This window comes from Microcebus murinus, chromosome 7 (assembly GCF_040939455.1).
Source record: "Microcebus murinus isolate Inina chromosome 7, M.murinus_Inina_mat1.0, whole genome shotgun sequence".
Lineage (NCBI taxonomy): Eukaryota > Metazoa > Chordata > Mammalia > Primates > Cheirogaleidae > Microcebus > Microcebus murinus.
Genome location: NC_134110.1, coordinates 58,523,583 through 58,537,700, shown reverse-complemented (window position 1 = coordinate 58,537,700; position 14,118 = coordinate 58,523,583). Strand labels below are relative to the sequence as shown.

General features: G+C 34.0%; 1 protein-coding gene across 2 annotated transcripts in view; it reads right to left on the bottom strand.

Moving 5' to 3' along the window:
* Nucleotides 1-14,118, bottom strand: part of LRP12 (LDL receptor related protein 12) — a 72,050-nt gene that overhangs the window by 4,398 nt on the left and 53,534 nt on the right. For both annotated transcript variants that reach the window (XM_012784255.2, XM_012784258.2), the window contains 4 exons: nt 11,471-11,606; nt 5,482-5,684; nt 3,361-4,465; nt 1,595-1,727 (listed from right to left, as the gene is read on the bottom strand). In XM_012784255.2, coding sequence (XP_012639709.2) covers nt 1,595-1,727; nt 3,361-4,465; nt 5,482-5,684; nt 11,471-11,606 — 1,577 coding nt within the window. The remainder of the gene's footprint in view (nt 1-1,594; nt 1,728-3,360; nt 4,466-5,481; nt 5,685-11,470; nt 11,607-14,118) is intronic.

The following is a 14,118-nucleotide window of genomic DNA, read 5'->3' as shown; positions in this document are numbered from 1 at the left end:
AAGGCCTGGGTGAGCTTACCTGGTTGTTAATACTCCATGCACACATACTGCTACATATCTGTGTCCACAGAGTAGTAGTCTCCTATCTCTATGGGGAAAGGACAATTGGAAGGTCCATGTTTGGTACCTTGATGAACTCTGTTCTATTCATCTTTTCTCTTGGCTGTTTTTAATCTGTATCCTTTCACTGTCATAAACTATAACCATGAGTAAACAGCTTTTAGTGAGTTCTATGAGTCCTTCTTGTGAATTACCAAACCTGAGGGTGATACTGGGAACCCCCCAAATTTGCAATTGGTGTTAGGAGTGAGGGCAGCCTTGTGTGGACTGTGTTTCTCTAACCTCACAGGGTTTAGAGATGGTGGGTAGTAGACAGTGGAGTGGGTTTATGGAATTAACCATGGTCTAAATTCCTAATGAAAAAGAAATCTTCCCCATGACAAGGTTGATATATAAATAAATCCCAAATTCCAATCAGTAGAACTTGTCAATTATTTACTTAGCAAATTATATCTGGATAAATGTTTTAAAACTACAAATTCTCACCAAAGATTTCCCAAAAGATTCAAATAAAGTGACAGGCTGTACTCAGAAATCTTATTCACAAAAAAGGAAATGATCCTCCATTTGAACAAAATTAAATTACTAGGCAAACAATGTTTACCAGTTTTTCTTAATTCTAATACTGGGAACAATTTTTATAAATGTTTCTGGATGAATTTACAATTTCAATGTATAAACCCTTATGACTAAAACAAATGCTGGCACATTTTTAAGTAATGAAAAAGAAATTTAAGAAAAACGCTGAGAAATTTAAAGAATTCTGGAACATTAATAAATAATGAGTTGCCACATAACAAAATGGTATAAATTATTAAACACTATAAAATCTGGCCTGATTTTTTTCTTGTGACACAGAAATATTAACTTCAATTCAATTACTTTTACTTATAACTGATTAATCTACTATGTTATATTAAAAACATATTCATTTTAATATTCATTATTAAATTGTCCAAATGTTCACTTCAAGTAGAAAATAATTTGCCACATTTACTTTTAAATTTTAATGCATTTATCTATTTATGAATGAATGAATGAATGAATGAATGAGACAGAGTCTCACTCTGCTGCTCAGGTTAGAATGCTGTGGCGTCAGCCTAGCTCACAGCAACCTCAACCTCCTCAGCTCAAGTGATCTTTCTGCCTCAGCCTCCTGAGTAGTTGGGACTACAGGCATGCATTACCATGCCAGACTAATTTTTTCTATTTTTAGTGGAGACAGGGTCTGGCTCTTGCTCAGGCTGGTCTTGAACTCCTGAACTCAAGTGATCCTCTCACACTAAATTATTCTAAACAGTAAAATGCTTAAGAATTTATACAACAGAATTAGAAGAATGAAAAATACATCTTTGTATTTTGCAGCATTTGTTAAAATATAAAGAAAATGAAAATTTCAAATCTTCCGTATATTTAAGTCATTGATTTGACTGCAAAAATTCTGACATGGTCAAGGGTCCTTTACTTTATCACATATGCAGGCACAGGTTTCATTTACGAGGTACTGAAATAGAAATCATGAATTGCAATATACCTGATTAGGTGAACAAACAGGAAAATCTTCAACGGGTGGAATTAAACCCTGAGCTATCAATTGTCCATAAGAGGGAGGAGCTTCTCTTCTTAACAATTCTGCTTCCACTCTCGACAACTGTGTTTCAAATGATCTTTGAGAGTAATAGGAACAAAAAGGGTTAAAAGAAAAAAGGGCAAGCCAAAACAGTAATTTTCTATTATCAATAATTAAAACAATCTGAATATTAGTATATTTCATCATTTTTAAAGCTTAGTCATTCAACCAACCTTTACTGAAAGTATGTATTATCCCTACGCTGGAAATGCAAAGATGAAGCAGTCTGTTTGTCCTCATTGGGCTTCACAGTAGTAGAACCCTGGATCACTAAGTTTCATTAAACTGAAAATCCATGTGAAAGGTAAAGGGAGAAATGATACTAGGTTTTTAAAACCCTAAAGTATTTGGGGTGATGGGAGCTTCAGACTTCAGGTGATAGTATCTGAAACTCTCAGAAGACACTATTCAAGTCCAACACATTCATTTTTCAGATAAGAAAGAGTGAAATGAGTCACCAATACACTTTCTAGAATATTTAACTCAAGACCTCTGGCTCTTTATTATGTTCTTTTGTTGCATATGGTAAAAAGTTTTCTGGCTATTTATACTTGCCCCCCTAAAAAGATGCAGTAATAGTTATTATGATACTGTGCATCTGTGCACCTTATCTTAGCTGGCTGGTATGTAAAGTTCTTTGCTAAATCTATTATTATTTGTAATTCTCCTGGGACTGAAGGTCACTGTCTCCACAATAGCCTCCTAGGGGATATTTCTGCTATTAACTTCTCCCAGGTCCAATTTACCCTGCACCACACTGGAAATTACTTCTCTGAAGGTCACTATTTTTTTTTTTTTTTTGCTCAGCTAATTTTTTGTTTTCTGTAGAGACAGGGTCTTGCTATGTTGCCCGGGCTTTTCTCGAATACATGGAATCAAGCGATCCTCCTCCCTGGCCTCCCAAAGTGCTGGGATTACAAGTGGTAGGCTACCACACTCAGCCTTGAAGGTTACCTTTTAATAGTTAGCCACTTCTTACTGAACTGGGAACGCTGATGTGTGGCTCTCACTGAACCTTTCGCATATATCCTAGGCTCCAGATAAGTTGAACTATGCTCTTACTTCTCAGCAATGCTGGGCATTCCTACTTCTATATATTTTCCCAAGCTATTAACCACAACACTTATTCCACGCATACATTTCAAATGGCACCTCTCCAGTAAAGCCTTTCCACTGCCTCCCATTAGACTGGGCAGTTTTGACTCCTACACCACTGTTTTATAGCTCTTACAGCACCTGCACCAATTCCTTCCTCCTAACTGTAAACTGCTTGTGATATTATGCCTTATTCATTTTTCTATTCACTTGTATAGTGCTTTGAACATAGGTTTCCAAAAATCTGTAATTACTGAATTAATATTTATAAAAGTACAGGTTAAAACACTGCAACTCAGAGTAGCAGCTTACAAAATTCCTATAAACCAGACTAACTTGAAAACAGGAGCTGGTAAATATATTTGCTTTTCTCCTAAGTATTTAATTTGTAATGTGTTTAGCCTTTTGAGTCTTGGGCTTTTCACACTAATTTTATATGTCATAAACAATCTTTATCCATTTCTAAACTCATATAAAATAAAAATATATTACTAATCAAAGTACTTTTTTCAAATATTTGGACCTGTTTTTTATTGTTGGGTGCACAACCACTACATTTCTGTCTTGATACTGACCTTCGTTCAAACATTCTCAGAGAATAAAGTTTACAAGTACATCCCAATGCAATGACGAGTAACAGGCCACAGATAAGGCTTCCTATGACGGCTGCAGTGATGACTCTGGTAGGCACAATTACTGGGCAATTCTCCTCGTCACTGCCGTCACCACAGTCATCTTGAGAATCACACACCCAGCTTTCAAACACACAACGATTGTTTTTACAATGAAAATTTCCTGGCTGGCAAAAAAAGCAGTTTTTTTCATCTGAGCCATTTGGGCAATGGTTCTGGTAGTTGCAGCGATCAGAACGAGGATAACAGACACCATTACGGGAACACGGAAATTCTTCCTTTTGGCACATGGTACAATTGATTTCATCTCTTCCATTTGGGCAATGCCAATACCCGTCGCAACGCTGCTGTTCAGTATAACACCCCCAGTTACCTCCACAGGGTATTTCCCACGGCAAACAGAAGCCATCTACTTGGTAAGTAGCATTAAATCCCCTTGCAGCATTCACTTTATCAGCACAAAAATGTACCCTTATCTGTCCAGAAGAAGAAACAACTGTAAGAGGTGCATGAGAATCAAAAGCAGTTAACACACGCAAAAGCTTATGAGGATTCTCTTCTAATCCATCATATATTTTCACATAATCACCATAACCAGTACCATCAAGTTTAAAGTCAGTGAAGCGCAAAATGACTTTACGGTGATCACCGGTGTCTATTAACCAGGTGCAATTGCTTCCAGGAGGATAAAAGTCTGGATAATTGGGAGAATTAAAAGTACCATAAAAATATTTTAACCACTGCCCACAAGTTGGCACATCACAGTCTATCTCATCTCCTAGGTCAAGGCAGTCAATGTTCCCATCACATTTTAACGATTCTGGGAGGCAAGTATAAACTTTGGTAAAACGGGACAGACATTGGAACTGGTTGTAAGCACAGGGTTGAAAAGCAGCAGCTGTTGGAGGATTAGCTTCTTTGGCACAGATCTCTTCATCAGAACTATCCCCACATTCATCCATGTTGTTACATTTCCAGGCTTCCGGGATACACTTTCCATTGCCACAGCGAAACTGATCACAAGCACAGTTTGGTTCCTCAGATTTCCCTGGGAAGATACATGTAGAAGGGAGATGGAGAGGAAAGGAGAAAAAAATATACTCTTCAAAAAACTAACAGCAGCAAGTGGTATTTTTATAATAAATGTCGATTAAGCCCAAGTTAGACTAAAACTTTTGCTAAGATTATAAGATTAATTTTATACTATTTATGTTTCATGTAATCATAATACAATACTTTAAGTTTTAACACAACTGTAAAATATTACATGAATCTGAGCTAAAGGTATAAATGTATTCATCAAAATAAACAGAAGAAAGGGAGAGAAAAAAATTGAGGTGCCTATAGAATTCTAATTATTACTTGAGTGCACCATCCCAAATATATAACAATAATGAGGTAGGGAAAGACAATCAAATAATATTAGATTTCTACAGTCCTCAAATTAATAATGTTGGGCCAATACTTTGCCACTAAACAACTTATTAACAGGTGACAGAAAATATGTTTCAAAGCTATATAAATAGTAAAAAGATGGCATTTTTAAGAAAAAAAGATAAAAGGTAGCACATGTTTGCTAAAGAAGACTTTGTAATTTCAAAAGATGGAAAGTAATTTTCAACAAGAAATGTATACAACTAATCCTCTGAATTTCTATGATCTGGTCACTCTTCCTGGATACAGTTTAAGAAAAGCAAAATAAAATTTCTTCTTCTGAGACTAAACTATGAATGTGAAATTCATACAAAAAATACATTCTGAAATAACTTTCAGGATATGGGTGAGCACTTTAGTAAGAAAAAGCTATTTTTCAAATAAATGTATTTAAGATGTTTAAAAAGAAAATTAACCTTAGTTTATGAAATTCATCATTTTATTAGAGTCATGCAAAACACCTTTTGGAAACCCAGTTCTAGCGTATCTAACCTTCACTTCTAATCCTCAATCTCAGCTCCCCTGAGAGGCTAGTCATCATTAAATGGACATTGTTTAGATTAGCTCTTAAGTGAATGAGCAATTAATACCATGGAAATTGGTTCAGTATCTTCTTATTTAAAAACACACCTGAAAAATATGCCAGCCTGAAACCCTTTCTAGAGATACTGTCATCCGAATGAAACCTGATCCAGACGTGGTCTTGTGAAGAGATATATGGTGGTGGAATTGTGGAACCACAAGCTCTGTAACTTTCAATATTCTTGTATGTTTCTATTGTCAACCAATCCAAGCTGCACCTTCTGGACCCTTGAATATCAAAATCCTGAAAACTACAAAAAAAAAAATCAGAAATGGCTATTAAAAAAAAGCAATTTTAGAAAAATATTCATAATAATACAGTATAACTGAGGACATTCTCATAAGCATCCATACATTCATTGATTCTCCTGGGTTTCCCAGGTAATACGACCATATCATTAGCAAATAATAATACCGCATCTATGTTCCTAATCTCTTCCCCTGATTCTAGCACAATACTACTACTTCATAAGTAATGTCAGATTCCATAATAATGCTAAAAAAAGGTAACAGTTGGCATCTTTTTCTTTTGCATGTGTTTAAGAAAGGACGACTTCTAACATCTCAATTGTTCTGTGTTCGAAACAAAATTACCAGTCCAAAATCTGTACACAGTATTTTCATACAACTCAAAGTTTTTCTGCCCCCATCTGTGGTCTTTAAATTTGCTTTAAATTGCTTAAAACAAATATACTACTGGCAAGTAAGTTTTGTCCCTTCACTTTTCTTATTTATCTTTTGCATTGACTAGGAGCTCCAGTATGAACAGGGAAAGCACACATCCTTGTCTTGGTCCTTGGTGCTGAAATTAACTTCAACATTAAGTTTGCTTTTTAAAAATTTTTTGATAGACATCCTTACAGGTTAAGGAAATTACTTTTATATTCATTTGATAAAATTTACTTATAAAACGATTTAGGTCTTATTTCTGAATATGATTCAATTTCTTTAGTGGTTACTGATTTCATCAGTTTTCTAATTCTTCTTGAATCAATTTTTGTAATATATATTTTCTAGAAAATAAGCCATTTCATCTAATTATAAAAGCATTAACATAAAACTCCTTATAATATTCCTGTCTTTTAAAATGTTATAACTATAGATACTTTTGCTGATTTTTTATTTGTATCTTTTCTCTTTTTTCTTCAGTCTTGCCTTTAGCTTTGTCTATTTTCCCAAGTTTTTCAGAAAGCCATTTTGTTTTATTGAATCTTATTGTTTATTTTTCTGATCTTATCTTTATTTCTATTTTACCCTATAGTTCCTTTTCTAAACTCTTGAATTAAATGCTGTCTTTATTTTTTTCTCTAATTTTTTTTTTTGAGACAGAGTCTCTCTGTGTTGCCCAGGCTAGAGTGCTGTGGTGTCAGCCTAGCTCACAGCAACCTCAAACTCCTGGGCTCAAGCAATCCTTCTGTCTCAGCCTCCCGAGTAGCTGGGACTACAGACATATGCCACCATGCCCAGCTAATTTTTTCTTCATATTTTTAGTTGGCCAATTAATTTCTCTCTCTTTTTAGTAGAGACGGGGCCTCGCTCTTGCTCAGGCTGGTTTTGAACTCCTGACCTTGAGTGATCCACCTGCCTCTGCCTCCCAGAGTGGTAGGATTATAGGTGTGAGCCACCGCGCCTGGCCTATTTTTTCTCTAATTTAAAACAGTGCATTAAAGCTGTGAATTTTTCTCTAAGTACTCTTTCAATGTGTTACAATAGTTTTAATATGTAATACTTTTACTATGGTTACTTTAAGAATATTTAGTCCTATTATGATTTCCTCTTTAATGCACGAGTTATTTAGGAATATGTTTCCAAATATACAGGTTTTGTTATTTTTATTCTTTTAATTTGCACCTTGGTAAGAAAACACAATCTGAATGATGGAGAGTCTTTGAAATGTACTAAGAATTCCTTTGTGATTTAATATATAATCAATTTTTTATAAAATTTTCCATGTCTTTAAAAACAATGTGTATTCTCTGTTGAAACAGATTCATAAACATTTAAAAGTACATTAAAAATCTCCCACTCAAATTGTGGATTAGTCAAACTTGCTGGGTAATTCTCCACATTTTGCTTTGCATGAATTTTAGGCTATGTTATCAGGTACATGAAAACTACTATATTATAGCTTCCTGGTAGATTATCCTATTTGTTATTAATATTTTGTGACTTAAGCTCAATTATAGCTGACGTTAATCTTCCTATACTAGCTTTCTTTTGATTAGTATCTCCAAAGCTAGCCTTCTTCTATCCCCTGTTTTTTTAGACTTTCTGTTTTAGGTATGTTCTTACAAGTCCCCTATTAGCACAATCATACAAACCAACCAACCAATACACCCAGTGGGATTATTGGTCTTTTTGAGGTCTGAGTTAATATATTTCTGTGTTTTATTTAATAGCCTTTTCTATGGGGGAAGAGTTCTTGTTTTTCTCCTTTCCTGTCTTTCTGTGAATAATTTTGTTTTAAAGTTTCTTTTCCTCTACCAAATGCTCAATATCATTTCTATTTTTATCAGTAGTTACCTTTTGATATTTAAATTCAAACACCAAAGCACATTTTTTTTCCTGACAAAGGCCAAATAAGAATAGTCAGTGTTTCTATTCTCTCAAATTGGGTGGAAACAATTTACAACTTTATTCTCACTTACCTCTCACTAAAATGTAGCAATTCCTTCACTTATAAACAACAAACCATGATACTATTTACAGTAACTGCCACTCCTCTATCAGAAATCAGAGATAGTCTATTACAATCCAGTTTTTACAGATATCTAAAAATACTACTTACACTTAAATTACTTTGAAAATACATTAGTTATTAGAACCATCACTTGATCTTATAATGTGTTAATAGAAAAGCATATATTACTATATTATATATATTTAAAAATATCTGATAGCTGTACCTTATATAATGGGTTCCCTTTGTAATACTATATATTTTATTTTATGAATTTAAAAACATTATTCTGGGAAAGAATACATAGGTTTCACCAGATTACCAAGTGTTCATGGCATAAAAAAGAGTAAGAAAGAATCCCTGACATAAATTAATATTAAAATTTTTGCTTGAAGCTCTGACCCGAAGGAGGAGGGCATGGGCAATATACATAACCTTAACATTTATACCCCCATAATATACTGAAATAAAAAAAAATAAAAGGCCGGGCGCTGTGGCTCACGCCTGTAATCCTAGCTCTTGGGAGGCCGAGGCGGGCGGATTGCTCAAGGTCAGGAGTTCAAAACCAGCCTGAGCAAGAGCAAGACCCCGTCTCTACTATAAATAGAAAGAAACTAATTGGCCAACTGATATATATATAAAAAATTAGCCGGGCATGGTGGCGCATGCCTGTAGTCCCAGCTACTCGGGAGGCTGAGGCAGGAGGATCACTCGAGCCCAGGAGTTTGAGGTTGCTGTGAGCTACGCTGACGCCACGGCACTCACTCTAGCCTGGACAACAAAGCGAGACTCTGTCTCAAAAAAAAAAAAATAAAAAAAAATTTTTTTGGAGTAAATTTGTGTTTCAACTTAATTTTGTTGGCTGTTTTCCTTAGCATTAAATTTTTTCATACATTCTGAAATTTTGGGCTGCAGGTTTATTTTGTAGACTTTTTTTGGTTCTCTCTGTTTTTTATCCTCTCTACCTCCTTGTTCCCATATACTTGGGCCACCATTCCAGAACCTGTCTTAAATGGTGGTTCAGAGTTTTACAGATCCTGTCATGGAGGTACTAGGTGGCAAATATTCATATTTATTAGGATATGTCCTGTCACCTCTTAAGTTCTCAGTCCCATGTTACTAGAAGTTTCTTTCAGGCTCCTTTCCTTAGCAAAATTGCCTGAACCTAGTCCTAGTTTTTAAGCAGGGTGCTAGGATCTAATCCTCTATTTGCTATGGTTAAGGTGGCCTTTGTTGATTTTGGTGGGTTTCAAGGGAGAGGAATGAAGTAAAATGCCTTTATTTCATTATCTTTAGCCAGTTTTACATAAAGGGCTCTCAATATTGTTTATACCTCATAATTCTAGTTTCCTTCTATGTAGACTTTAAAAAAATATAATTCCATTTTACTAAGAATTTTAATTTTGTTTTATGTTCAAGAATGAATGCTGATTTTCTTTTTACCAAAATGCTTTAAAGCATCTGTGTACTCTAGATAATCATATACTTTTTGATTTGTTAACATAATAAATTAATATTTTCTAATACTCATTTGTATATCTAACAGAGCTGCATTTAATTATGGCACATGATTCTTTTGAATCAAGTATTTAAGATTTTGTGCCAATTATCACACATAAAACTTGTCTGTCTTTATGTATATGCATGTGTGTTATCTTCTTAAAGTTTTGGTATGATGACTTTAGTAAAGTACTAGATAATTCCTAAAATAACTTTCTGATATGTGTAAATCCAAATTCATTAATTCCTTCTAGAATTTAGGAAATTTCCCTCTAGATGTAGGGCTCACCTTGAATTTTGTTCTGCATTTTAGTATTATCCTGGTTTTTAGTGTATCTTACTGTGTGAAATCTCAAGCCAACACATGATCAAAACCAGATGGTAGTATTTCATGTTATCTCTTCTGTGCTGGTAATAATTTCCAAGTTTTATATAACTGAGCTGGTAAGCTGCAAGTTTACTTTTTAGGTTAAAAGATGAAAATCCCTATAAATCCTAGTTTTGTGTTAAAAAATCTAATATTTGGTAAAAATGTTATTTGTAAACACATTTATACTTGGTCATATTACAACAGAAAATAAGCATATTGTTTAGATTCTAACACTGATCTTATTGTAGAAAAATAACCTTAATGATACATCCTACTAATCAATCAGGAGAATCAAACTTTTCATGGAGAACAACAGCTTCCAGATGTGCCAAGCTCCTGGGTTCCAGGAGGTATAGCCTAGGGCAGAGGGGACTAAAAAGAAAACAAACTATATGGCCTGTGTCTATGGCCTTTGCAGAAAAAAGGGGGACAGACGACAGTTATGTTTCCCAAGACTGGTTTCTTTATTAAGCAATAAGTACTAAAAAAGAATACAGAGAAAGATGAGAAAGTAGGCTACATTTACGAGCCTTATTTTAAAAAATGTAAAACGAAGGAATTTGAATTTATATCTCCAAAGTCCCTTCCAAATCTGAAACTGCATGATTCCTACCCATAAAATGTTACACATGAAAGGATGTGGAAGGTTCTTTCGTGGCTACACTGTCTCTGTGATGGGAATGGAATTCTTATTTCTTTCACTATAAGCTGCAGTTCCTTGTTCAGGCACACTATTTTTTCCCCTATTAGTAAATATTTTTTTCTAATGGCCTTGATATAATTTTCCTAAGCAAGCAATATCTAGTTCTACTACTTTCTCTTCAACATCTTATTCCTACATTGTTTTTCTCTACAAGTAAGTCACTAATGTTTTTAAATTTAATCTTAACCTCCCTTATTTATATCACATTTATTCTTAGAATCTTAACCTTATAGTAATTTCTCCTAGGAATGCCTTTCAATTTGTATTCCTAATAAATGTTCTTTTGTTTCCAAGTTATTACAAAAAGATTTTTCTAGATATAGAATTTATTCATAATCAGCTTGTTTCAAGTTTTATACATACGTGCATAAATATACACAGATATGCACCTACAATCATGTTTTAACTCATTTAGGTAGAAGGCTCTATTAATGAGACCAAGGATATGGGCTAGGTCTCTAAGTGGATTAGTGAGTTTATTTGTCCCACTGCCCAAGATTACTCTTGATCCTTATAAGCTATTTTCCAAATGTGTACCTTTTGTTAAAAAGTAGCTGAGAAAAATAGAGATGGCTTATTGCAAATATGTTAGAAAATGCTCAAAACACATGGCAGATGGTCCATTATTCTTATTCTTCAGATGATATTGATAGCTATCATTTATTATATCTTCTGAAAAACTCTCCTTTTTATATTACTGCATGTTAAGTAATATTACTGGAAAACTGAATTTATATTTTATACTAAAATATTATATAATAATATAGAAAGGCATAAGAATTACCTTATAGTAATGATTTCCCCTGGGTTTGCCCTTATGAGCCAGCTACAGTTGATTTTGGCAGGATATTCAGAAGGCCAGCCTGGGCTCGTGATTATACCACTTGGTGCTCGAATTTGTTCTGGAGTCTCTCCACAAGCTGGAAGACAGATAGCCAAAGCAATCTTAGCTAATTATTATATTTTAAAACACATTACTACTAGGTAAATCAGTGTTAAAAAAAAAACAAACCAAAATTTCAGACATCAAGTAACAGACAATAAAATATGGTAGTATCAACCTTAAAAAGCTATGATTCTAATGAGATATTTCAATTTCCTCCCTTTCAGACAAAGTACCTTATCCTAATTAAGTATAGTAGCACCCCTTATCTTAGGTTTTACTTTCTACAGTTTCAGTTACTTGAGGTCAACAGTGGTTCAAAAATATTAAATGGTAAATTCCAGAAAAAAACAATTCATAAAGCTTAAAATTGTGCTCTATTCTGAAATCTGATGAAATCTCTCACCATCCTGCTCCATCCTACTCTGTCCCCATCCAGGACATGAATCACCCTTTGCATAGCAGCGCTTCCATACTGTATATGCTACCCATGCATCAGTCATTTGGTAGCCATCTTGGTTATCAGATCAACTGTCCTGGTATTGAAGTGCTGTGTTCAAATAACCCTTATTTTACTGTATAATGACCTCAAAGAGCAAGAGTAGTGATACTGACAATTGAAACAGGAGCCAGAAAGTATTTCCTTTAGATAAAAGTTCTCCACTTAATAATGAAAGAAAAAAAAAATCATATGCTGAGGTTGTTAAAATCCACAGTAAGGATGAATCTTCTACCCATGAAATTGTGAAGGAAAAAAAATAAATGCATGCTAGTTTTGCTGTCACATCTCAAATTGCAAAAGTTATGGCCACAGTACACGATAAGTGCTTAATTAAGATGGAAAAGGCATTGGATTTGACAGCCATCAGGGGTGGTACTATCTGTAGTTGTAGGCATCCACTAGGAGTCTTGGATTGTATCCCATTCCTCTCCCCATGGATAAGGGGGGACTACTGTACACATTTTGGGCAGGCAAGGACATTTTCATATTGAATCACTGAATAATGGTTCAAGAGTCAGGACTATGGTTTTAGCCATGGAGATTGATCCACCCATCCATCCTTTTTCAAAACACATCTTTTAAATTTCTTAAACTACTTTTCCAATATTTCTCAACCACTTTGTTTAAATCCTTAGGAGTATCATGTTGCTTTTAGGCTACTTTAAATAAACTTAAGGATATAATGCTGCATTGTAATTTTTGTTAAGAAGTTAGTGGATGATTCAATAAAGACAGCAAAACATTCAGAAGTACTGCAAAGTGGTTCTTCAATTTATTCCATTAATACTTCCAAACTTTATTACAGGGTCATGAATGATTCCTAAATTATTTAAAAATAAAGTCTTGAAATAGTCAGTGATTAAAATATCATTATGTGATTAGATATCTGAATATCACAGAAGAAAAGCTTCATGCATATGGAATAAATTGAAACTAATACCAACACTTCCCTGGATTATTATTCTTGTATTTTGAATTCTCATTTTAATATAGTTAGCATTATCCAAAATTCAGCTGATAATCTGACAATTTATTCTCCCCCAATTAAACATGCAATGAATGTTTAAGCCTTCAGTAGAATTTAAAATCCTAGAACCTATTATTTAACACAATTTCAACAAATTAGATTACTTGATTTTTAAAGTAACAGATCAGAAGCAGCAAATTAGAAGTGAGGAGAGTAGCTGCCAGGGGTATGTAAGACACTTATTGGAAGTCGTAAGGCAATTTTCAGAAAAATAATAAAATCTACATGCTGAACTCAAAAACCATGAGCTCAGAATATGTATATTATTGCCTGTCTTCCAAAAAGTAAAACTGTTGTATTATAAAATAATAATTAATAAATTATTAATATTCATACCTATTTAAAAGAGTTATTGAGTGAATAAACAAATCAGTGTAAGCAAAGTGTCTGGTACAACATATGGCATGAACACCCATGCTTTTTGAGTTCAGCTATAGTTTAAATATCAGGTAACCTAATAATAGCCAAATATCCCTATTACAACCGTAATGTGGAAACATTATCTTTTTTTTTTTTTTTTTTTTAAAGAAATGGAGTCTTGCTACATTGTCCAGGCTGGACTGTAGTGGCTATTTTCTATTCACAGGTGTGACCACAGTGCAATACAGCCTTGAATTCCTGGCTCAAGTGATCTTCCTGACTCGGCTTCCTAAATAGCTAGAACTAGAAGTGCACTACTGCTCCCAGCAACATTTTTGTGTGTGTGTGTGTGAGTATAATATAGTCTGTTCAATTTAGGTTAAGAATGCTATTAATAGAAAGTCTACCATGTAATTTAAAGACTTTATCCATAATGATCAAAATAAAACAAACTATATTGCTTAAAGTCAATCCTTCTTTCTGTAGAACACCACATTTCCTGAAGAAAATATGCATTCCAGGATTTAAAAGTATATTTATTCTACTGCAGAAAAATATTCATGCTTAAAATGGATCTACCCTGAATTAGGATACCTTACCAAAGAGATCTTGTTTTGAATCACTTTTCAGAACATAGATATTCGTGGCACAGAACACACA